The sequence below is a fragment of the Epinephelus moara genome, chromosome 21, assembly GCF_006386435.1.
Source record: "Epinephelus moara isolate mb chromosome 21, YSFRI_EMoa_1.0, whole genome shotgun sequence".
In the NCBI taxonomy this organism is placed as follows: Eukaryota; Metazoa; Chordata; class Actinopteri; order Perciformes; family Serranidae; genus Epinephelus; species Epinephelus moara.
The window spans coordinates 20521194-20544440 of NC_065526.1; the positions used below are offsets into that span (position 1 = coordinate 20521194).

The 23247-nt window shown below is 41.5% G+C and overlaps 1 protein-coding gene across 1 annotated transcript; it reads right to left on the reverse strand.

The window, feature by feature from the left end:
• Nucleotides 1–4803: 4803 nt before the first annotated feature.
• LOC126409144 (solute carrier family 22 member 13-like) lies at nt 4804–15615 on the reverse strand. Its single transcript, XM_050075096.1, has 10 exons — nt 15215–15615; nt 12651–12754; nt 12371–12525; nt 10370–10538; nt 8577–8697; nt 8112–8206; nt 7774–7988; nt 7033–7141; nt 6397–6603; nt 4804–6189 (listed from the first exon to the last, which is right to left on the reverse strand). The coding sequence occupies exons 1-10, from the start codon at nt 15587–15589 to the stop codon at nt 6120–6122; spliced, it is 1620 nt and encodes a 539-aa protein (XP_049931053.1). The 5' UTR covers nt 15590–15615; the 3' UTR covers nt 4804–6119.
• Nucleotides 15616–23247: the final 7632 nt, after the last annotated feature.

Sequence of the window (23247 nt, forward strand, 5' to 3'; positions counted from 1 at the left end):
GTAAAATGGGTTGAAAACAGTGACATCAGTGGTCAAATTCTAGATTGCAGGGCTCACTCGCTCACCCCTCCCGTCGGGTAAATGACGGTGGCCTCGTAGGGACAAAAAGCCTTGCGCACGAGTTTTTCAGGAGTAGGTCTATCTAGCGACGAGGTGAATGTTTATTTAGAAATCTAAACCATGTTACGATATTGTAATGAATCCCTCACGAGCAGGAGACCAGAGGAGCGTTCGGGAAAAAGGCCAGTTTATTTGAGCACTCCAAAAACTCCGGTAACACTCCAGGGGGTAAAAGACTCCGTCCCAAACTCTGACTCTTCTAGCGTAACAGACACACTTCATACACACAATTCTCGTTTACAATACCTAGCGGGCACCCCCTACCTCTCTGCTCCACCAATCTCCAGCCCGCACACTGACTGACAGCGTAGCCGGTAAACAGAGCTCAGCTGTTTATTTAGCCTAGCAATATCTCCGGACTATAGTAGCTGCAATGGACGACTTTGAACGCGATTTTGAAGAGTTTCTTGTTTCTTCAGACCCAGAGCCACATCTGTTTGAGCCGGAGCATACAGATGAGGAACTCCATGTGTCTGATGCTGAGCGGGTGAGAAGAGAGGCTGAATGCACAGAATGGGATTCGGTGCTACCATCGTTGGGGAGATATATCATCAAGAGGAAAAGCGCCGCAGAGAGTGCATCACAAGGAGTGAAGTTGCGTCTTCTTTTCCTCGCAGATGACGGTTCGTGTTCATTCTCTCCTGTTGCGTGGTAAGTGTGGTCCATTCACAAACTTTAAACTAACTAAAAAGAAAACTTTTCACTACTCTCCATCGACGAACTACTAACACTCTCTGCTGTTTCCTCCTCCTTCTTCCTTCCTTCCGCTGCCTTTGTTGGTTCATTTATACACGCGAAACACGTTCTCTGGCTGGCTGGATTGTCCGCTCGGTCTGCCGTACATACATGGCGGCGCAAGATGGCGACCTCTCTAAAGCAAGGCCCTTGCTATATATATATATATATATATATAGATATAGATATAGATATATAAATAAAAACATAATTATAAGGCTACGAAAACCAAACGAATTTTATTTTATAGCGATTATACACTTGTATAAACATATTAATGGGTAGAATATTCAGATTCAGATTCAGATTGACAATAAACCATGCCAAATATTACACACTGGCCCTTTAATGTGTAGGTATGTAAATGTTTTCAAAGACATTTATGTTGAAATAAAAATACCTACAAGTAGCCTAGTTATGATTCCTTGTATTAATACATATACAAGTATGTTTCCTTGTATTAGTTTGCCCTCTTGTGGACATAATGCGAAAAAAAAAATTTGAATGGTTCGAACCTATGAGTTATTTTTAGAAGGAATATTTGAACGTCATTTTTGAGCAATTTTGACAGCCCTACAGGGCTGTAGGTTACATAGGAGACTATAACGAACTCTAACAACTGGTCACGTGGTATGTCAACGTTAAAGGACGCCTTTTTTTGTTGGTTTCTGACGTCACTGCCCAAGCACCAGATTTCGACGACTTCGGAGTGAGACTGGGCTCCCCAGAAAACACAACTTTGGACTTAAAGCAATTTCTGAATCAAACCAACAACTTAAAATTTCTAAAACTGTAATCCAGAGTGGTCTGAACCAAACTACATTCCCATATACAATGCAGGGAAGTTCTTATTTCGCGTCCTTCACATATTAACCACATCCTAACACAATTCTAGACCACCTGTCACCATCGGTTTCTGCCCTGAGGTCCTAAGTATTATTGATTTAAAAAGTTTTAATGTGATAGTAACTTGAAAATTCATTGATATTATCCTGTGTTACTTTTTGTTTCTGGTGTCATCATATGAGTCTCAATTACAACACTTAAAATACATTGTTTGAAAATAAGATTTCAGCAGTAAATAAATGACATCATCAAAAAGGCAAAAACCACTTTCATGTGTAGTTTTAACCTGTTTTCATTTTTGGTCAACTTGAAAACCTTATTAGTCACTGGGCTATTGACGATTGATTAACGTGAAAAGAAGGTCCTGCGGATTCTGATCTGACATTTTCTTTTCTTTGGAACATAGAGTTAAATTAATATTCCATTTTGGACTTTGTTTTTACCTCCAAATTTGTAAGAACTACAATTAAAATCAGCTCTGTTGCACAATATTAATATCGTAAAGATTTCTTCCAGTATTCCGGCATTTGGTTTCATACAAATTAATAAAATGTAAAGCACAAAAATATATATAAAAATAAACATCTCTGCAGATGTCCTTACCATAACAGGCAGGATCTCAGGTTGCTGAATATGTTTCAGTTTGACTTCACTTGTAGAGTTCTGTCAGCAGACGAGGAGGTGACTCTAACGTCAGCAGCATTTCAACCACACTGAACAAAAATTTAAACACATCACTTTTGTTTTTGCTCCCATTTTTCACAGGGTTTAAGTTAAAGAGCTAAGACTTCTTTAATGCACATTTTAGAGTGGCCTTTTATCGTGACCATCCCAGGGCACACCTGTGTGTAATCAGTCATGCTGTTCAATCAGCATGTTGATATGTCACACCTGTCAGGTGGAGGGATTGTCAGGGAACAGGAGAAGAGTTCACTGACACAGATTTGAACAAATTTTATTTAGACATAGTTCCAATACAGAGTAAGAGACTGATGTGTTGCACAGAGAGTTTATAGCTATTGCTAATTTTCAACTCTTTTCCTTAGTTGAGCTTTTACATGTAGACCTAAAATGTTATTGAAAACATACAGTTTAAAACATCATACAACAGCAATACACTATAAACATGGAAGGCACAATAAAATACATAAACCACAGCACATATCCCACAATACATCTACTACAATAGACATACCACTATACACATACTAAAGTACACATACCACAATACAGCAACACACTTACACTAATACCCCTTACAAGTTTGAGTTTGAATCTGTAACCAGTTTGATTTCACTTGGTAATGTGTCCCAGAGCTGACAGCACTTTATGGAAAAAAGATGATTTTCCAAATTTAGATTTACGATATGATATTTTCCAATCGCCACTCGCACTGCTCCTTGTTGCTCTATTACTGTCTTGTCTTTGAATAAATCTGGAAAGAGGCTCTGGAGCTAGACTGAAACAAAAGTTAATGAAGCTGTCAAAGCTGAAAAGATTGTATCGCTCTAATATGTGACAGTGATGCCACTGGACAAGCTTTTTGTACGTTATTTTCAGTGCCTGATTGTACAAAGATGTGAGGTGTCTGACTATAGATGGTGATGTTTGAGCCCACACTGTCACACAATATGAAAACAGAGAGAAAATCAGACAATGCATGAATAAATGGGCTGCCTTATTGATTTAAAACAATTAAGGTTTATCTTTTCTGTTTTTGAGATCGTCTTCATGTGTCATCAAATTTTAATTAAGGATCTAAAATTACTCCTAGAAATCTGAAATGATTGACCTCCTCTGTTCTTTCATTCTGTATCTTGATGTGAAATGTTTGAGTCCATTTTCTAATAGAGAACGCATTGAAACATATTGAAACAGTTTCAATATGACCAAAATTTGAGAGATTAAGGGCATAAAAAAGTCTTTGATCTTTAACTTAAAAAAGGAGCAAAGACAGAAGTTATTTTTCTCAGTGTAAGTGTGTTGCTGTATTGTGGTATGTGTACTTTAGTATGTGTATAGTGGTATGTCTATTGTAGTAGATGTATTGTGGGATATGTGCTGTGGTTTATGTATTTTATTGTGCCTTCCATGCTTATAGTGTATTGTGGTTGTATCAGGGTACTGTCCACTCTTTAAAAAAGGACTGTTGTAGTGTTACTGCTTAAATCGAGCTGCTATGAGTCTCAGCAGCTGCTCAGTTCACCCAAATAAAACAACATATTTGCCCATTTTATTCCACGCAGATACTGTTCATCTTATTTAGAAGCATCTGTGGCTCTGAGGTAGTGGTGGTCATCGTTCAATCACCAGCTCCTCCAGCCCGCATGTCGAAGCATCCTTGGGCAAGATACTGAATTCCAAATTGCTCCCGATGGCTGCTCCAACAATGTGTTAGTGCCTGTGAATGGTTACTGAGTAGCAGGTGGCACCTTGTATGGTAGCCTCAGCCACCAGTGTGTGAACGTGTGAATGTGACATGTAGTTAAAAAAAAAAGTTCTTTGAGTGGTTAGAAGACTAGAAAAGTGCTATACAAGTGCAGTCCATTTACTATTCACCATTTGCAGATGTTTCAAAGGGGAGACATGTCCTTTAGATGAAATGTTTATGCTCCACATTTTCTGGCAGAGGACCACCAAACCCTCCATCTCATATGTGTCCCCCTAAACCAGGGGTCGGCAACCTTTACCAGACCCATTTTTGGCCAGAACATTTTTTGAAAAATCTGTCTGGAGCTGCAATACATATTTGTGGCAGCATGGTGGTACAGTGGTTAGCATTGTTGCCTCACAGCAAGAGGTTTCCTGGTTCAACCCAGGGTGGGGGATCCCCTCTGTGCGGAGTTTGCATGTTTTTACTGTGTCAGCGTAGGTTTTCTCCAGCTTCCTCCCACAGTCCAAAGACATGCAGGTTAATTGGTGACTCTAAATTGTCCGTAGGTGTGAATGTGAGTGTGAATGGTTGTCTGTCTCTATGTGTCAGCCCTGTGATAGTCTGGTGACCTGTCCAGGGTGTACCCCGCCTCTCACCCAATGTCAGCTGGGACAGGCTCCAGCCCCCCTGGGACCCCCAACAGGATAAGCGGTTACAGAAAAAAATGAATGAACATTGTGAAGAGTTTTATTGAGAGCTGCAGCAATCACATTTCAGTAGAAAGTAGATCTCAGACACAGTTAATAATTTAAATAACATGTTATTGTGTTAGTGCACGATAAAAACTGACGGACCAACTGAACATGTAAAGTTTGTCCAGACGGTGGCACAAGAGGTAAAGCCATCATGTCATTAAAAATAAAAGGGTTGTGAGCATGAATGTTGTCAGAGCTATCAGCTCATTAGATTTTAAGGTATCTTGTGTACTGGCATTTAACAATAATAACAAAACATTCATGTTACAAAGTGCTTCACAAGACAACAGAAGCAAACTAAACAAAAGTACAAACATCATTTGTGTTTTGGTTATGTCCAAATCTATCCACCTTCTGGATAAGTATTTCTTAAAGCTTTTAGTGAGATGTTTGAAACCCAGTTGGACCCTAACCCAGGCCCACCCTAATCTTTTGTTTAACTTTGAAGGAATCCCGTGCTATCTTACCAAATAAAGCCCACATGGTCACAGCTTTCACTATGCTCCTGGCGAGACATTTGATCCATCTAAATTGGAAGCAAGGCGCTCCGACATCCTTTTCTCATCGGGTCAGAGATGTTACTTATTTCTTTTAAAGCTATAAAAATCAAAAACACATGTAAAGGAATTTCTTTTTGGACCCCTTTGATAAAGGATAAGTTGGTACCGATAAATGACACATTACAACCCCTTTATTTCCTGTTTTGTTTTCTCTTTACTCTCATTTTACCCCTCTGTTTCTCTCTTTCTACATTTATTTGATTTGATTAATACAGTTATTTGGTGAAGTTATGTTAGTCCTCCTCCTTCAGCTGAATGTATCCTGTACCCTGTGATCCTATGGATGGGCGGGCAGGGTGGTCGGGATGGACTCAGGAATTCTGTATATAAGTGTTTCTTTATGATCGGGGAGGAGTGGTTGAAGTGAATTCAAATGTACATGTTTTGTATTTAAATTGTGGTATAAAGACTTTGAAAATCAATAAAACATATTTATAAAAAAGAAAAGAAAAAGCAATATCTGGCCAGAAGGTGGCACCACAGGAAAACCAATGGAGAGTCCAGAATGAAAGGCATGAATTCTCTAGTAATGTACAAGTGGAAACTTGGTGACTCTATAAAGGAAGGCTCGGCCACCAAAACATTAACATTTTAAGCAGATTTGATGCAGATGTGGTCAGTAGAGGCATGACGATGGACCAGAGCGGACCAACAGATCAGCTGACTGATCACAGTCCTGAGTCTCTGCTGCTGGCAGAGCAACAACCAACGTTAACATAAATATTCAGACTACAGTTTGGTAGATTTGCTTTGTGCAGGCTGGTGTGATTCAGTTTGGTTCTTCATGGTCATCTTATTTCTGTGGGAGAAAAAAACACATAGAACAGGATGTTAGTTCAGTTGTATTGGTGGCGTTGTGTGACGTTACTTTCTTAACAATACCCGTGCCTAGTTGGAGATATCAGTCGTAGAGATGTCTGTCTTCCCTCCAATATAATGAAACTAGATGACACTGTGCAGGGTCCTCGGTGAAGGCGTCATCAGGAGACAACGTCAGCTTGCTTACCTGTTGCCCTCGGCCTCAGTGGTTGAATCAGGAAGTTCTTTTCTCCTGGTCTCAGGAAGCAGGAAGCTCAGAGCTCCACTGATCAGTGGAAGGCCGCTGAAGATTACAATGGGTATGGACCAGTGGTACATGGCCAACATGTTGAGCAACGGGGACAACAAGCCACCAGCTCTGCTGGCAATGGAGCCCAAACCTGATGCTGTTTGTCTGAAAGAGAGACACACAGAGCTCAGACGTGCACAGTTTACTTTAAAGTATTTCATCATGGTCTTAGCAACTCTGAAGAAAATGATCAGATAAACTTTATTAAATCTCATGAAGCTTCTTCAATAGTTTGAATAAGTTTAAGTACAGTACAATGTAATTGTACCATAGTGATTATATTTCCCTGAATCAGGTCATTTCTCTTGGATAAAAACATTTAATCTGCCCAACAATACCTGACTGATGAGAACTCTGATACCATTCAGTACCTGAAAGACTTTAATTGTCCTCAGAAGAATTTGACTGCAACAGTTGATTAACACTTTAATGATCCTGTCAGTAAACACTGAAGCTTGTGTTTGGTACGGACACGCAGTCATGGCTGCATCATACTGTGAGACAGAGAGACTCAGACGGAGATGCAGGACTTACCGAAAAGATGTTGGGAACAGCTCCTGAACATACACATTGCATATGGATCCTGCCCAGTTTATGAAGAAACGTCCTGAGGTTGCTAATGTGGTGATAGCTACAGCATTACCTTGAACAGAATAACTCAGTGTCACATAAATGAAAACTACTGTACAACAAGCAGCCATGCTGGAGACTCTGTGAGGCTGTTATTAGAAAGAGGCCAGCAGGGCAGTTATTTACATTATTGATCAATCTGCCAGTCAATTCATCGTTTAGTCCATAAAATGCCAACACACTGTGAAAAATGTTCATCACAATTTCCCAGAGCCCACAGTAATGTCTCAATCAATACAGGACCAATTTTAAAAACGGTTGTTTCCATTAGACATATAAACATAAAAAAATAAGGTCCAGATTGAAAAATACCAAACTTATCGACTAACTGTCGCAGCTCGAGAGGAAATCTATTTTATATTGCTGAAATTTTACTCTGAACCAACCAACCTGCTGGTGGAGCCAGAGTAAAAATCAGGGTAGGGGTGGGACATATATCGATTATACTCAATGTATCGTGGCTTGTGGATGTATAAAATGAAACTATACCACGAACATCTATGTAAACTGTCATGTCATTGTTTTAAGCCACCAGCACAAACAAGAGCTCTGCTTCCATGTATTTCATTATAATTATACTTAATCTACCTTTATTGTAACGCTACAATAACAACCACAGAGAAACTCCATCTTGAAGTGCTTTACCTTGAGGAACAACTAGAATTAAAATGCACAAGAATCCCCCCATCAGAAGAGTTGACATCAGTGACACTTTTCTTCCCAGTGCCTCTAACAACCAGATGCAAAGTATGTGAGCCGGTAGTTCAGTCAGACCAAACATGAGCTGCGTCACAAAGACGCTCAAGCCAAAGTTTCCCACATTGAATGAAAGGCAGTAGTAGGTAACGTTCAAAGAGAACCTGAGGATTTCAAAAAGAGAACAAATATTAAACAAGTGGAAACATGAACTTTAACATGTATTGTGACTGAAGCATCTCAATGCATCATTTATAGGCTCAGTAGAATCGTAAAATGTAACTTACCATGCCAATATTATGGTAAAGAAATACTTCCTAAGCACAGATGATTGGATAAGAATTATTATGCCTCCCTTTTTCTCAGTTTCTTTCTCAACAATCTGTAATGCACACAGGGGGTAACGGTTGCTTATGTGAGCAAATCATGTCATCAAACAGCCTGGCAGACAATTCTCAGTTTCTGAGATCGTTAACTCTCTGTGTAAGTCATTCTGTTAATTTGTCCTAAATTAACTGAGATCCAGTATCGACCAATAGAATGTGGTGTTTTTATGACATTAAATCCAATACTCACTTAAAAAGTTCTGACACAGATAAGCAGTTATATATATATATTATGTATATATTGTGTGTATACTGCAAACATTTTCTTATGTAATAGTATTTTTTTCCAAATATACACGCTATCGGTTTGCTGTTTGATGTAATGCTCTGTTTAAGTCTTGACACAATGGCAGAAAGGGTTCGTACCTTTTCCAGCAGAGACTCTGGAACAGTCCGTTTGTTGATGACTGCCACTTTGGTAATCAGCTGTTTAGCCTCTTCTGTCCTTCCTCTGCTTAACAACCACCTGGCTGACTCTGGAATAAACCTGACAGAAACAAGGACAGTGACACTTATTAATAATCAGTAATTTACCTATAAAGGTCCAGTGTGTAGGATTTAGGGGGATATATTGGTAGAAATGGAATATATTCTAAAAAAGTATGTTTTCTTTAGTGTGTAACAGGGATATTCAAATTATATTGCCAGGGGCCACTTTTGCAGAAAGAAACCCTGCACATGTACGCAGGGGCGTTTCTAGGATTTAAGGGCATTTTGGGCTTAGACCAGACATTTATCAGGGGATCCGGGGGATCCTCCCTGGCACCTTTTTTTTCTGATAAAGAAGCTCTATTTTGATGCTTTTTTATGAACTCTGGCAAAACTGCTTAAACTGCTTTCACATTACCTTGTGGTAACTGGAAGTCTCCAGTCATTTCAGTGAGGGGAAGATGGCAGAGGGGAGGCGGTTTAGAATATGGCAGTAGGGATTTACTGTGTTGAACTTGTGGCAGTATCTGCCTGGCTTTGGATGATTAAATATAAGGGGGTGGGCACTACGGGAGCAGAAAAGGACAAGATGGAGGAGCTTATAATGTTGGTGTCCGAATACCTGGAGTTGTACAACACAGCGCCAGCAGTTTATTAGGACAACCAGAAGAAAAACTGGGCCTGCTATGACTTTTCCATCAAATTTCAGATGATTGGTAAATTGTCCAAATCTGTAGAAATCTTGGTAATTTCAGCGATTTCCGTGTGCTTGCCACAGTATGCAGCTATTTAGCACCTGCCTGTCATCACAGCCCTTGGACCATAGTGGCAGCAGCTGCTTTAAAGAACGCTTCGCTTTTTAAGGGAATGCTCTCACGGGTAGGCGGTTGTCAAGCTGGTTACTGCCTATCGATGTGTAGCTTAATGTATAAGTACAAAAAAATCCCAGTGTGTATCAATTTTTTTTCACTGTGATTACAAATTTTTTGGGGGGCCACCTGGCACCCTAATGGGAGCCAGATTTGGCCCGCGGGCCAGAAGTTGAGTATCACTAGTGTATAATCACCTGAAAATCATAATTGCTGTATTTTCATTACCTTAGAATGAGACGTTTAGATCTACATAGGAGTCTTTGTTTGTGGAGATCACCATGTTGCACCACCATGTTTCTACAGTAGCCCAAAATGGACAAACCAAACACTGGCTCTAGATGGGGACATTTGCGTTTTCGCACTGGCTACTGTAGTTAGCAGCGCCTCCACAACGAGCCAAACGGCAGAAACACAGATTTTTAACCTGAAACTGCTTTATTCAGTGTTTTTACCGGTTTAATCATCTGGTCTGTTAATTTTGGAGAAAATTGCCGATAATTCAGCTCCTGGTAAAAACCTCCATGGACAATGAACGCTGAAGGAATTCTAATCGGGAGTTCATGCTTGGCACACAGGCGAAGTTTCATCTGGTTGCAATCTGCAATCTTTTCCATTAGATGCCACTAAATGTTACACACTGCTCATTTAAAACAACAGGAGGCAGCGGTGTAGTGGTAGTTGAAGAGGTGCTTGTACTACTAGGTCGATGGTTAGGTTATCGAGGCAGAAGAGAGTCTACTTTCCGGTATAGTCCAATGGCTTTTCAGCTGATAGATGTATATACTGTAAACAGCCAGAATCTGCGTATACCCTCCATTAATCCACAGAGTAAAGGTAATGAAAAAAGTTAATGCGCACCATATGTAAACAGCAACAACTGCAAGCAGAGCAGCTGTGATGAGTTGAGCCAGTCTCCAGTCTCTGACGAAGTAGATCAAACCAGCGAGGATGCACTGTCCAACTGCAGCACATAGCTGAGTCACACATGCTCCCCATGATCTTTTGGATGACCCGATCCACTCAGTGGCTAGAAACAGGATATAAATGACAGTTAACCTTGATTACGGAAACATTCCTACCCTTACATACGAGAACGGATACTTCTGTTTCAAACGTTGTAAATGTCACTGCCCTCATACTTCCATGCGTCCATTATGATGGCATAGATATAGCCAATAGATGGCACTAGAAGGTGGAGTAAAGAGTTTAACACTACAACAAATGAGGTGGAGAAGGTTGTAATATGGTACGTTTTAACGGAGGCAGCGTTGTAGACAGCGGGGGTCTGTGTGGCCATTAAATACATCCCAACATGTGGACAGAGAATTCTTTCAACTACATTACTGGTTTGTTTCGTTCTGCCATTGTCTAGCTAATATAGGCAGGATGACTAGCACGAAGGTAAATCACTGAGGTAAGTTGTAAGGCACTGTAGCAGCCACGTCAGTGATAACAGGTCGGACCTGCCTCGTTTGGTCACGTATCATGATGACAGAACTGAGTTGAGCTATGCAGCTGATGGACTGAGCCATGATCTGTTTGGAGACCAATAACAAGAAAAACTAACATGCACAAAAAAAAAAGTTAACATCATGTAATGTGGGGTTTTTTTATTTTGTGGAAGCAATTTTTTTTTTTTGGTCAAAGGTGAAAAAGCACAGATATGATGGGTTATGGTGTGATCTGCCATGCCCGCCCCATCGTCTTCGATAGAAATGGGAACCAAAGTCTGGATCCAAACGCTGTCACTGACGTAATGACCCTTCCTTCTTTTATAGGTTCCTTGACCATAGTGAGGAAAAGCTTATCTTTTTTTATGATTGGAAATGATAAATGATTGATTGAGTTACAAGAGTCCATACACCTGCACAGGCTGGTGTAGTTTTATGTAGAAAGTTAGCTGTTATTTAGTGGGTTCATGGATGTGTTAAGAGACCTGGATACAACATTGGAGGCAGGACCACATTCATTCCTATGAAAGTCACTCAGTGGTGCATGAAGCCAAAACAGCTCAGTTTCTGTGGTATGAAATTATCCAGATAATCAGCGCTGCTTCCCTATCATTAAGCCCACAGAGCAGGCACACAAGAGACTTGGCCAAACCAGCTACTTACAGTTTAGCACTCCACCAAGGGGTCAGTTGAGGTGGTTCAGGCATCTGATTAAGATGCCTTCTGGGCGCCTCCTGTTAGAAGTGTTCTGGTGCATGTCCCACCGGTAGGAGGCCCCGGGGTAGACCCAGAACACACTGGAGGGATTACATATCTCGTCTGGCTTGGGAACGCTCTGGGGTTCCCCAGGAGGAGCTGGAAAGAGTTGCTGGGGAGAGGGACTTTTGGGTTGCTTTGCTTGGCCTGCTGCCCCCATGCACAATCCGGTCTCAGATAAGCGGATGAAGAAAAATGGACAGATAACTTGGATGGGGATAAAATGATTTAATCTTGCGGCTCTTCTAGACTTTCCAAATGTTATCGGACCAGTCTATGGGAAAAGTCTTTTTGGGCCCCAATGGCCTCACATGACACACTCGGGAGTTGCAATAGAGCTGTTTGGACACTGTAAAATTGGCTTCAATGCTCGGTGCACTTCCGTGGGGCCTGGTGGGTTTTGCTACTATTGTTTTCAGTTAAGCTGTCTAACCACATGTCAGGAAAAGCTTTTTTTTTTTAATGTAGGGAAAAGATAAACGGTTACATTTGTGTCAAGAAAAAATGGGAAAATAAAGGAGCTGAAAAGTAAAATGAGCTTGTGAAAAGTAAATAGTTTAGTAGTATAATAGTATAGTTTGTTACTTAATGGGATGAAGACAACAGCTTGTAAATTGTGCTCTCAGATGTAAGACGATGGAGTATACTGTACCCAATATGACGCCATTCAGACGATATCCTCCATAGCCAATTCCCATTATGAACTGGGATGCCAAATATAAATAGAAGTTGGGACACAGTCCAGTTGTTGCAGTAAATATGAGCATCACAACGACTGGAATCTGAGCTGCTCGTTTACGACCAAACCTGACACAGATAAAACCTCTTTGGTCAGCACATGATATAACCATCTCTTTATTTATGGGATTCTTGTCTTGAATAACATGAAACAGCGTCAAGAACATGTTTGGTACAATATCAAGTACACTTACGATTCAGCAAAAGGTCCAAATAAGAGACAACCAACAAGGATGCCGGCCATCATCACGGTTTGTCCAACTCCCAACAAATACGCCTGGTCACAAACCAGATCAAACTGTAGAAAAATTAAAATACATGGTTAATAAAGGAGGATTTTATAAAGATTATTCAAAGCAGCTACAAGGAACTTTCATTTTGTGTTGATTTTGGGGGAGTGGCCCTGCGGTGTTTTCATGAGCCTCACCGCCTCGTGTTGTTAAGATCTTACAGCTAGCGCATGCAGTTGTTTAGGAAAGATACAAATTATTTTAAGCACTATTTGTTCTGTTTTAAACACAGCTGCTTGCAGGTTGCAAATGCATGTCTTTGTGGCTTTGTAAGATTAATAACTGTTGTTTATATAAGGCTACATGTAAAAATACAAATTTGGTTGCTTGGTAATTACAACATACCTGTCCAGGAGGAAGAGGGCATATTCAGGATCAGTTTTGAATCCTTTCAAAACTCTTAGTTCTGTCCATCTGTTGAATGATTGACCAAAGTTGACTCATGTTTTCACCCGTGCTTTAACACTGTTCCCTATATTAATCTTCTCTGCCAATGCCAATGTCAGCACCTGTAAGCATGGGCCCTGCTACAGTGGTCAGTTAGTGTCTGCTCCAAGAATCGGCATGCCACGTTTGACTGATGTGGATAGGACGCGTGCGATAGAGCAACTTCAACCTGGTGTTCCGCAAAACCAACCAACCCCTAATACCATCTGCAAACTGAAGGCCAAGTTCCATATAACAGGAGATGTCAGAGAAAGGCCGCAAAGTGGGCGTCCCAAGAGGATGGCACCCAAGAAGACAGTTTCCTCATCCTGTCAGCACTTAGGAACCATAGACAGTCTTCTACAGGTTTGCAGGACGATATGGCTGACGGCTCTCTGCCCAGACAATCCTGAACAGACTGCACGCAGCCAATCTCCGGTCTCATAGGGCTGCCAGGAGGCCTGCCATGACGGCCCTTCACCATCAGGCCCGTTTGCGCTGGTGTCAGCAACACGTGCACTGGAACCTGAACATGTGGAGGAACATTATGTTCAGTGATGAGTCCAGATTCTGCCTACGGTGGAAAGTGTGGAGAAGACGCGGAGATTGCTTTGCTGATTGCTGCACCGATAGAGTAACATCTTTTGGTGGAGGCAGTGGGATGGTGTGGGGAGGTATTTCCCTCACTGGAAAAACATGGTCTGTCATCATTGAAGGCAATCTCAAAGCAGAGAGATATCGAGATGAAATTCTGCAACCAGTGGCAATCCCATATCTCTGCAGTCTGGGACCGAACTCTGTCCTCCAAGATGACAACGCTCGCCCCCACAGAGCGGGGTTTATCGGAGACTACCTCCAGAATTTGGGAGTGGAGAGGATGGAATGGCCTGCCAGCAGTCCTGACCTTAACCCCATTGAACACCTGTGGGATCAGCTTAGGCGTGCTGTTCGTGCCAGAGTGAGCAACACAACCATGTTGGCTGACTTGTGACAAAAGCTGGTTGAAGAATGGGATGCCATCCCACAGCAGTGTGTGACCAGGCTGGTGACCAGCATGAGGAGGAGGTGCCAGGCTGTTGTGGCTGTGTATGGTTCTTCCACACGCTATTGAGGTTCCCGTTTGTTAAATGAATAAATTGTTAAATTGCCAATAGGTCTCGTTTCTTCAGACTTCAATCATCCAATCCACCAAACAATGCCAAACAGGCTTTCCAATCGTATAAGATTTAGAAATAATCTACCAAACACAAATTTCCTTACTTTTTGTGCTTTATATGTCAATTGCTTTTTGGCTGACAGGGGAGGATACTTTCGGCATGAAGGAGTAGCGTCTCTACTCCGAAATCCCTCCAGATGTCTGAGCTCCTCACCGTATCTCTAAGGCTGAGCCCAGCCACCTCACCAAGAAAACCCATTTCGGCCACTTGTATCCGCGACCTCATTCTTTCAGTCACTACCCAGAGCTCATGACCATAGGTGAGGGTTGGGACGTAGATGGACCAGTACATTGAAAGCTTCGCCTTCCAGCTCAGCTCCCTGTTTACCATGACAGTCTGGCGCAGTGCCCACATCACTGCAGACACCACACCAAACTGCCGATCCATCTCATGCTCCATTCTACCCTCGCTCATGAACAAGACCTTGAGATACTTGAACTCCCTCGATTGTTAACTATATTATGTGAAAGTTACTCTGTAGTCTGTGAAAACTCTCAAACTCTTTGTGTTAAAAAAGGAACAAATAGTCAAACATTCATATTGAACGGCCAAAGATTTGATGGACGTAATTCTGAGGTCCGGTACAGCCCTAGTACACACAGAAGTAGGATCTAAAGTAGGAAATGAATCTCGGAAATTTCATCGAATTGGCAAGGAATCAGGCCAGTGCATAGGCTTTCACATAGAAATAGCCAATCTTCTCGCTGATGATCTCGTTTGTTTCTCGGTCATCAGTATTAAACTGAGACTGTTTTATAACCAGTTAAAAACTCCTTGTAGATGCTTTAATATTTGTTTTATACATGAGGCAGACTCATTACTTACATCAGTGACTATGGTGGCCTCATACACCGTGTTGTGGTACATCCATCCATTCTGGCACCCTGTGGTCTCATTGAGTCCATACTCCCTGATGGCATCAATGTCCCGGTCCACAGGGACAAACATCCGACACCTGCTGAAAGTCCCATCCTCCTCCCGGGGCAGAGTCAGGTTCAGCTGCTCCTCTGTGGTCAGGTTAGAGTCAGCCTGCAGGATCCAGTCTGTGTTACAGTGTCGCTCTGGATCTGACTCGATAAAAAACACACTGGCAAAGTGAAAAGGCAGAATAACATTTGGGAAGCAAAGAGCGAAAAGGGTGATCTTCTGAAATAATCCAAACTCTCCTATATTGCGGAGAATCTCTCCAAAATCAGCCATGTTCAGGGAGGTGATTTTCAGTTTAGAGATTCTGCTGGCAGGAGGATGACCTTTAAACAATGCCCATTAATGTTTAAACCCTGGACTTTACGTTTCAGGAGGGATGAGACAGCATTACACTGGTTGTTTAATTTTGTAGAAGGAGCTGGTTTTACGATTATATATCTCACTCTTGTACTTTTCTCTGCGTGACATCTTTGTGCTTTGGACTAAAGGTCCACGGATAAATTTACCCCAGCATTCACTGATCAACAGTGTTTTTCCCAAAATGGTCAAATTACAAGCATTTTAGCAAATGTGCAAAATACAAAAACAGTTTCTGAATGTTTGGATGTCATGATTTTAATTTTAATTTGCTATTTCCAGCACAACGCCACAGTGCTGTGTCACTGATGATTCTTTGCAGATTGTGCACTATAGCTTAGCTTATCTCTCACAGAAAGCTCTGTTGATCTTTTACCAACTTTTACAGTGTGCTGACTTATCAAACCATTCGGACAAAAGTCTTACATGACAGCTAAACCTGTTACATAATACAGAATCATCATGGCTGAGGCGGTTGTTACAGAGAATTACTGTATGCTGTTAAGTATATTACACCCTCAATCTGCAGGAAACGAAAAGAAATGATAATCCAAATATGATAGGGGCCTGCTCTTTATTTATCAGAGGTGAGGGGATGTTGTTCGGTTGTTTTTTGTTGTTGTTTTTTTAACCCTCCCTGAAGCTACAAATATTTTTCCTTGAGTCTCCCTGAGTGACTGAAAAGGCATAACCCTCCCACCAATATGAGTTAGTTAATGTTAGTTAATAGAATTCTAAAACTTAGGGTGCTTTCAGACCTAGAGTTGTCTTGCTTTGGTCCGAATCAGGGACTCATTTTGTTACAAAGTTGTATAATTGCCTAGAGTTGGTTCGTGTTATCAAGGCAGAATTTACAAGCGGACCAGATCAAATGCCTTGTGTGAGAAAGCTGCTCTTGTTTGGTCAGAATTTCCATGTGTGAAAAATCCAGGAAGTAAACAAAATATTGAAGAAGAGTACACTTGCAAGATAAATGTGACACTTTCTAATGTCACAATGGAGGGACAACTACGCAGGTTGATTTTAGCGCTGCTCATTGTGGACTATATTGCTATCACTGTTCATTTTAGTCAAACCATACAGTTTGAAAACGAGGTGCGGCTCCAACTAGAAAACAATGTTTTGATGCATTGGATGCGCTGAATGTGCATATCAAGGCAGTACAGGAGGAGGTGCACATTAATAATCCTCCAGGACTGTAACATGCTCATGTTTAACCCAAACAATGTGTCATGTGACTACAGTTGGTTCAGATCCAGGTTGGAACACGTTCTCACCACAGACGAACTGCACCAGAGTTCGTTTGTCACCTCTTCAAGAAGGTCTCAGTCCGGTTGTTTTAGTGCACCTGAGTGTGATTGCTGTGTTCACACCTACCAAAACGAACCGCACTTAGGGGGCAAATGAACTTGAGTTCAATTGAACCGAACAGGGCAAGAGTGAAAGCACCCTTTGCCTTTGATGTTTGAAAGTTAAAAGTTGAAGATGAAATTCTGGAGTTCAAAAAACCCCTTCACTCTTGTCCTGCTGGGTGGTTCATCCAAACAGTTTATTTTTGGCCACATTTTATATAAGATGTCGAATAAAGTTATTTTGATAGAATGTCTTCATTTTAAGCTCAGATGTGGTGATGTTTTCTTCTGATGGAAGCGTTCATTGCACATGATGTGTCCAAGGACTGTTGGTAATTTGAAAGTCCAATGATAGTTGCTGTCAAATGCATTGAAATTTGTGTCAAACATACGTGGTTTGCAAAAATTGATGGTAAAATAAAAAACATAAGTCCCTCCCCATTGCTTAAAAAAACTATTGGACATACTTCCCCCTTTTAACTCCACCCCCTCCCCCTCATAAGTAATGAACAGTCCCCAAGGTTCATGTAAACAGCATATTATGTTTGGATACCTTGACTTAGGCCTTATTCCAAATGAAGCATTTTCCGATCAAGATCAAAATCAAGATCAAGACATATAGGATATGTCAATAATAATCAGATTTTAGGAGCATTCTTGCAGCACATTCATAATACGCATCTCAGTTGACATTTTTACTGCAGTTTGTGACAAATGGCATTTTGCTTGTTTATGGTCAGCTCTGTGTGTGGTCATAGACAAGATACATGCCCAAAGGAAAAGCCCACATTTCTGGTCAAAAGCAGAAACACACCTACTTTTAAACATTATGAAAGACTTGGATATCAGCAGGTTTTTGGACATGTTGAATATCGCCACACCAGCCTTTTAAAGAAGGTTGTTCAAGGTATTTAGGTAATAAATATTGCAATTTTCGATCAATCCATGTAAATTTCAGTCTTAAAATAGCAACTTCTGATCAGACCCAACCCGCTTTTGATTTAAACTCCACCCACTTCTGCCATAAATTCCAATTCCAAGTACAGATACAGATAGTTTACTTGGTTGAACACAACAGATACAGATAATGGTGTTCTCGCTCATCCCTGAAAAAATCCTATTTTGATGCAAAGAAGCAATATGGCACCAGCAGCTCCAGCCATTCCACTTTTCCATATTTCAACGTGATCAACGACATGTTAGGGCACATTATTAAGAGTATGCATGGTTGCATGTAAACAGGAATATTAGTGGAATATCCACGTGTTTCAGCTTGTGGCCTTCATCAGGGTCATCGTACATGATGAAAAAAAAATTTCTTAACCAGTTAACAGTTAACTGTTGACATCCTTTGTTTCCCCCAAGCTGACTCCATGGTTACGGCCTTCACCACAATGGAAACAACACAGTTACCTCAAAATACTCAGATGAAATTAGCCTAAATCTCAGGTTACCTGTCGACACACTGCAGCTTTACACACACATTCTCAACTGGAAAAACATGCAGTTATATTCTGGTGTAATCAGGCACATGTCTGCTCACATGTAAATTTGTAACTGAGACCGTCCCACAGTCAGCCAGTCATGAAGCAACACTGGCTTGTTTTCAGACTGATAACGAGTTGTTAAAGGGCAGCTGGGGGGGTCACAGTCGTGTCACATCCTCTCGTAGACTCTCACCTCTGCTGTGTTTACACTTCCAGAGCAGTTTATGCATTTATGTTCCTTCTTCTGCGGACAGGTTTTCTCTTACTGTTTTTGCTCATTACTGCTGAGCCATCTTTCCTAACCACGGCCATTCAGCTGTAACTGGCTGCCACTACAGAGTGCTCCGGGGATGACAACCTGGTTCCCTTATCAAAAAGTCTATGGGATTTCTCATTGGATTTTGGATTATTGCAGAAAATAAGCTCTGCAGCAAACAAACGTTTATGATACTTCACATTTGCTTCAACCTTCAGGCTGCATATGCATTGTTTTTTTCAGGCTTATCATTAATAGATAAGTGTATTTTTTTTGTAAATAGGCGATAGAGCATAAAGAAATTCGAAAGAAATACATTTAAAAATCAAGATCATTAAGTAAATTTATTTGCCTTCATTTAATTCTCAATCAGGTCACTCTGGTAAGAACTGCTTCACCTTGTTGATATGGACTTCAAAACAATGGAAGTTTAAACATCAAAGGTTAATTGTGATTGAAAAAATAATCGTTTGACAGCCCTGGCCCTCACACATCAAAGATTTTACTGCTGACCTGAGATTCTCAAACCAAAATGGGATTTGTTACATCTTCTTACAAACAAGTCAGGAGTACATTCTCTATCAGAGTTTTATTTTCACCACAGAACAGTAGATACAGCAGTGAAGACAGTGAATCAGATAAGCACACACACTGAGTGACTCAGCAACACTGAAGGCACAAGGCCGTCTAAATAATATTCTACTGGACTATAACTCAAGTTAGACACAACAAAAACATCTGTAACCAGAAGGCAAGGCAAGTTTTTTATAGAGAGCATTTCAGCAGCAGGGCAAAGTGCTTTAATGTGCAACAGACACACAATATAAGGGTACACAAGGGCACAGACCTGCATCGAGGCCAATAGTCTTCTATGATCTGCAAATCTGGACAGAGAGACGCTTAGAGATTTAAATATGTCACGGTTTAACTAATTTTCCAGTCAAAAACCAGACAACTGGGGCAAGGGGGTTAGTGCCTACCTTATTTCATGTATCTTTTTCACATTCAGAAACTTTGCACAAAAACAAAAAAGCTGGTGCAATAAAGCAAAAATATGTTAAGAGGGGAGTAAAATTCAGTTTTTTTCATGTTAAAATGTAACAAAGTATGAAAAAAGAAACTGTTTTTAGATAAAAAAATAATCCTATGGAGCAGTTTTGTCTCTACATATGTACACTGATCAGGCAAAATATTAAAGACAGTGACAGGTGAAGTGAATAACTTTGATCATCTTGTTACAGTACAATGTTCTGTTGGGAAACCTTTGGTCCTGGTATTTATGTGGATGCTACCTGACGTGCTCCAGCCACCTGAACACATTTACAGTTCAAGTATACTCCCTTACGGCGACAGCACTTCCTGATGGCTGTGGCTGCTCGTGCAGGTCTATGCTCCATCACAGCAAAATCTGCTCAGGAATGACCCGAGTAACTTGACAAAGAGCGCAAGGTGTCGCAGGCCTCCAAATTCCCAGGATCCCGATCTGATCAGGCATCTGTGGGACATGCTGGAATCTCACCTCTGGACTGACAGGACTCAAAAGCCGCTTTTTTTTTAGTTTCCACTGTAAAAAGTTGTGGATGGTACCAATAGAACTGTTCCGTACCGTCCCCATTTTTGGTCCCCCCTCTGTTGGGGTACCTAGCACACAGGTCTGGTACTAAAAGGTGGAGCTGTGAACACTGCAGTCTGTTGATTGGTCAGTAGAGGACATCACTCTGCTCAGGGCTGAGCTGTGGCTGGTTTTGAAGCTCATGTAACCACTGTTCATACCATGCCATTCCATGCTGTTCCGTGCCTAGACTGGTCAGAGCAAAGTACAAACCAAGGAGTTCCCACTGTGGATCAGGAGCACCTCTGGGGTACCGACACGTCCCACTGATGCTCGATCAGATTGTTCTGGGGGGTTTTAAGGCCAGGTGGACACCTTGAGCTCTTTGTGATGTTCCTTGAGCCATTTCTGAGCTGTTTTGGCGGTGTGGCATGGTGCATTCAGGGGCGAAAATCCCATTTCATAGTTGGGGGGGGGGACAATAAACAGTAAAATTTCAGAGAATAATTCCAGGGGGGGACAAGGAAAAAAAGCTGTAGCCTGTCTTTTATACAACATCTTTTACCGCAATTTGACGCTTTAATCTTTTCTCTTTCTCTCCAACAGGCAGGCATAGAACCTTTCTTAGCACTGGCTGAGTCCACCTACACATGTCCAGATTTAAAACAAAATGATTGAAATCAAATTAACATGTACACATCGACAACAGTCAGGCGCGCCGTGCTGTCCAAGGTGCTGAGTGTGTCTGGAGCGGAGCAGGTCTCTGGCTCCCCGTGCGCAGTAGTGTGAATATTTATGCTATTAAGTAAACGGAGAAAACATGTCTCTCATTGTTTAATAGCAGCAAAACAATAAGGCTTCATTCATCAAAGACAGAAACTCGATCTCTCTCCTTCTCTCCCTCTTTTTCATCTGGCTCAGGTGTGTGGAATGGCTCCTTCTCTCTGGCTGGCTGCAGGAGCAAACCGTTTTGTTTGTTTTTTTCGTTTTTTTACCAGCAGTGAGATAAACATTTCCTGCAATTAAACTGGTGAACTGGTTTATAAACAGTGTGCTGTGAGATCTGCCGCTGCGCACCTCAAAACCGTGCATAATAATCACGCGTAATGGCCGCTCCTCGTCAGTTAAACTGCACGTCTGTCATGTTTGTCTCACTGACAGGTGGAGAGCCTACAGATATTAACTACATTGTGCTTTTAATAAATACTACTGCATTGTTCAAAAATTATTAATTGTGTCTCAAATGATTCTAGGGGGGTACAACTTTATTGAAGGGGGAGTCATGTCCCCCCTGTCCCCCCCGGGATTTCCGCCCCTGGGTGCATTGTCCTGCTGGGGGACCACCGCCATCCAGTGGCGGAGCCAGAAAATTTTCTGTGGGGTGGCCAGGATGGTTATGTGATCATTTTGGGGTGGCAATGTCTCACTAGAAAATATAGGGGTATTTAAGGCACCTAAACCACACACCTCCACAATATTTGGAATACAGGTAATGGTGGAAAAGATCAAATAATATTCAGTGTATCTAACTTTTTTTCTTATGCCTGCAAGTAAAGTAACAAAGATGCTTACACTATACAAATGTAGCACAGGATTTTCAGTCCTGTCCCATCCCACTCCCACAAAAATAATGCCATCCCGTCCCAATCCCACAAGAATGGCTCCTGTCCCATCCTGCTCCCGTGTTGTGTTTCATGCTTATTCTCTTTCTGTCTGTGTGAGTTTTCATGTTTTCCATTCACCCACAGAGACTATGAACTAAACGGGATCTCATCTTGCCAAAATATATAGGCTATAGCAGAGCTTCTAAACTTTGGAACAATCTCCGTGCATGCCCTGAATGGTAAAGCATCATATATTTAATTATTTATGTGTTCGTTTATAATAAATAATTCATTTATTTATTTATTTATTTATTTGCTTATCATGTCAATAGTGAATCGTAATGTTCATGTCAATAATGAACATTGAAATTTAAAAAATATGAATGGAATCCTGGAATTCTAAACAGAATAGAATGACATCATCACACGGAATGTTATATCCCATGTACATCACAGTACATGGCCTGAAAGTTTGTAAGTAGGACCCCTTCACGTAAGCGTTCAGCTCGTGACTGCTGTGGGTGAAATATTTGTGAGGACACTTCAGACCTTTCAACGACTGACAGCTGTGAGAGAAATCTCTAATTTTAGATGTCAAATCCATTATCATTTCATTAAGCTAGTTTCTTTTTGCGGCTATGAGTCATTCATCATCAATCGTCATTATGCAGGCCACTGTCTTAAGCAAGGCAAGAGACCTGAAACCAAGTCCACCACCTCCCAGAACTTTGAATAAGGCTTTGACTTCAAGGGGACAGACGCGTGCAAGGCGAGTCCAACTCCCTGCTGGGGCTGTGGGGACCACGGATACAGAGGAATCATTGCCCAAATGTGGCAATGTGCGAGCTAGGGCCCTCAAACAGCGAAATGAATGCAACCCACTGCAGCTAGGTGACAAAGACCACAGTGAGGCTGATCCTCAGCTAATCTGTGTCCCCCTGATTTCCACAAAGAGGGAACCTGCAGGAATACGTTGTTTCCCTGTGGAGACAGATGTGTCATTGCCTAAATATGGCATTACCCAAGCTAGGGCCCTTAAACGGTACATAGAGCGCAACCCACTGCAGCTACGTGACAAAGACGACAGTGAGGTTGATCCTAAGCTAATCTGTCTCCCCCCGATTTCCACAAAGACGGAACCTGCAGGAATACGTTGTTTCCCTGTGGAGACAGATGTATTGTTGCCTAAATATGGCAATGCCAAGGCCAGGGCCCTCAGACATTACATAGAACACAACCCACTGCAGCTCAGTTGGACTTAAAGGGGAACAAGAATTCTGATATGTTATTTCCATGGCCTTGGAAAATCCTATCAGTATTTGT

Bases quoted from the DNA above. Each gene is read 5' to 3' on its own strand.
- LOC126409144 (XM_050075096.1), bottom strand. From the start codon at position 15,589: ATGGCTGATTTTGGAGAGATTCTCCGCAATATAGGAGAGTTTGGATTA. The intron at 12,526-12,650 runs GTAAGTGTACTT...TATCTGTGTCAG, and splicing joins TTTGGACCTTTTGCTGAATC to GTTTGGTCGTAAACGAGCAG. The intron at 8,207-8,576 runs GTACGAACCCTT...TGTGCATTACAG, and splicing joins CAGAGTCTCTGCTGGAAAAG to ATTGTTGAGAAAGAAACTGA.